At 57.9% G+C, this 1726-nt stretch overlaps 1 protein-coding gene across 1 annotated transcript; it reads right to left on the reverse strand.

The window, feature by feature from the left end:
* Window positions 1-463: 463 nt before the first annotated feature.
* Window positions 464-1718, reverse strand: LOC108356341 (glycerol-3-phosphate dehydrogenase, mitochondrial-like; the record flags this gene model as incomplete). The annotated part of the gene is made up of 2 exons (XM_017607459.1): window positions 464-613; window positions 723-1718. Coding segments are annotated over 2 exons (1146 nt in total), but the record flags the coding sequence as incomplete, so codon positions are not given.
* Between the last annotated feature and the right edge of the window lie 8 nt (window positions 1719-1726).

Here is a 1726-nt window from a genome sequence, read left to right on the forward strand (position 1 = left end):
CCTGGCTGTCCTCGTTCTGCGCTCGGAAGAGGTCACCGCCCAGGACGGACTGCTGGAGGAAGGCGCTGCTGAGGCAAAGGAACCAAACACAAAAAAATAGAGAAGAAAGCGTCACCTCACTTTGAGTTTAGAGAGATAGAAGGGGATTATAATAATAATATAGGAAACAGTGATAGGTAACAAGGGTGAGAAAGAAACAGAAAGAAACAGTTTGAGAACAACAACAAGAGCTGAAAAGATGAAAAACAGAAAGGTAGAGAAAAGGTTGATTTCCAGAATTGGAGGTGGAAGGAAAGAGGGAAAAGAAAGGAAAGTGCAGGGAAGAGGATCAAATCGAAATGAAAGGGGGGAAGACTACTACGACCAAAAGGATGATAACGACGATGACAGCGATGATGATGATGACAATGGTGGTCAATGCTGGTCAATGAGAGTACCACTACAACAACTACTACGCACACACCGAAAGCTGCTCCTTTACAGTCCACCGCCNGTTCTTGATGGAGCTCATCAGCTCGAGGTACTCGCCAAACTCGATCCGTCCATTCTGGTTGATGTCCACCTCGGAGAGCATCAGGTGGAGGTCCTCGTCGGTGCAGCTCACGCCCTGGTCCTGCAGAGGGCGATGATGAAAGATAATGATTTAGAAAGCAATGTCAACAAAATTTCGAATTTCGAACTTTTCCCGAAAAAGTCGAAAAAGTCCTATGCAATGTACGAACCTTAATGGAGCGGCGCAGATCATTGATGCCAATGTAGCCCTTGCGGTCGCGATCGAGCGTGTGAAAGAGCTTGCTGTACTTGTTGATCTCCTCTTTATTCATGCTAATGGGCAGCTGCTGGCGCACCGCCACGTTCACCTCCTTGCCCATCTCGGTGTTGAGGAAGCGGCGGGCGGCCTCCAGCTCCTCCTCCTCGCGCTTCTTACTCCACTTCAGCTCGCCGGCCATGATGGCGACGATGCGCGGGAGGACCTCCTCGGTGGCGGCCACGTTGAGGAAGGCGAGCCGGGTGCGGCGGGCGATGACGTCCACGGCGGTGCAGGCGTACTCCCGCACGGCGTACTTCACCTCCGCCTCGAGGTAGGGGAACTCGCTGTGGAGGCGCTTGCCGACCACCGGCCAGCGCTTGCCGGTCAGCTCGGCGAGGCGGGCGACGAGGAAGGCCTTGTCGCCGTAGGTGTTCGCCAGGTGCTGCGCCACCTCCTGCTCCAGGCCGTAGTCCTGGACGAGGCGGATGTGCAGCGTGGGCGACCAGTCCTTGCCGCCCTCCAGCGTCAGGCCCAGCGTCTGGCAGCTGCCGGCGTGGGCCAGCGTGGCGGGGTTCGACTTGATGACCGCGTCCACCGCCTCCTCCGCCATGACGCGGTAGGTAGTCCACTTGCCGCCGGCCACAGTGACCAGGCCACTGGCCTGGCAGACGTCGATGATGTGGTTGCGAGCAATGGACTCGGTGTTGGTCTTCTTCGGGTCCAAAACGAGGGGGCGAATGCCGGCCCAGGCGGACATGACGTCGCCGCGGCGGACGTTGACATCCGGTGAGAGGTAGTGGCGAATCTCCTCGAGGATGAAGCTGATGTCCGCCTCGGTGGGGGCGGGGTGCTGCGTCACCTCGGTGGTGCGGTCGGTGGTGCCGGCGATGGTCCACTTCTCCCAGGGGAGGAAGAAGATGACGCGGCCGTCGCTGGTGGCCGGGTCGAGGAGGCCCATGTTGGCGGGGGAGTAGT

Source organism: Rhagoletis zephyria, unplaced genomic scaffold, assembly GCF_001687245.7.
Source record: "Rhagoletis zephyria isolate East Lansing unplaced genomic scaffold, Rhagoletis_zephyria_1.1 Rzeph_scaffold_57532, whole genome shotgun sequence".
Classification (NCBI taxonomy): Eukaryota; Metazoa; Arthropoda; class Insecta; order Diptera; family Tephritidae; genus Rhagoletis; species Rhagoletis zephyria.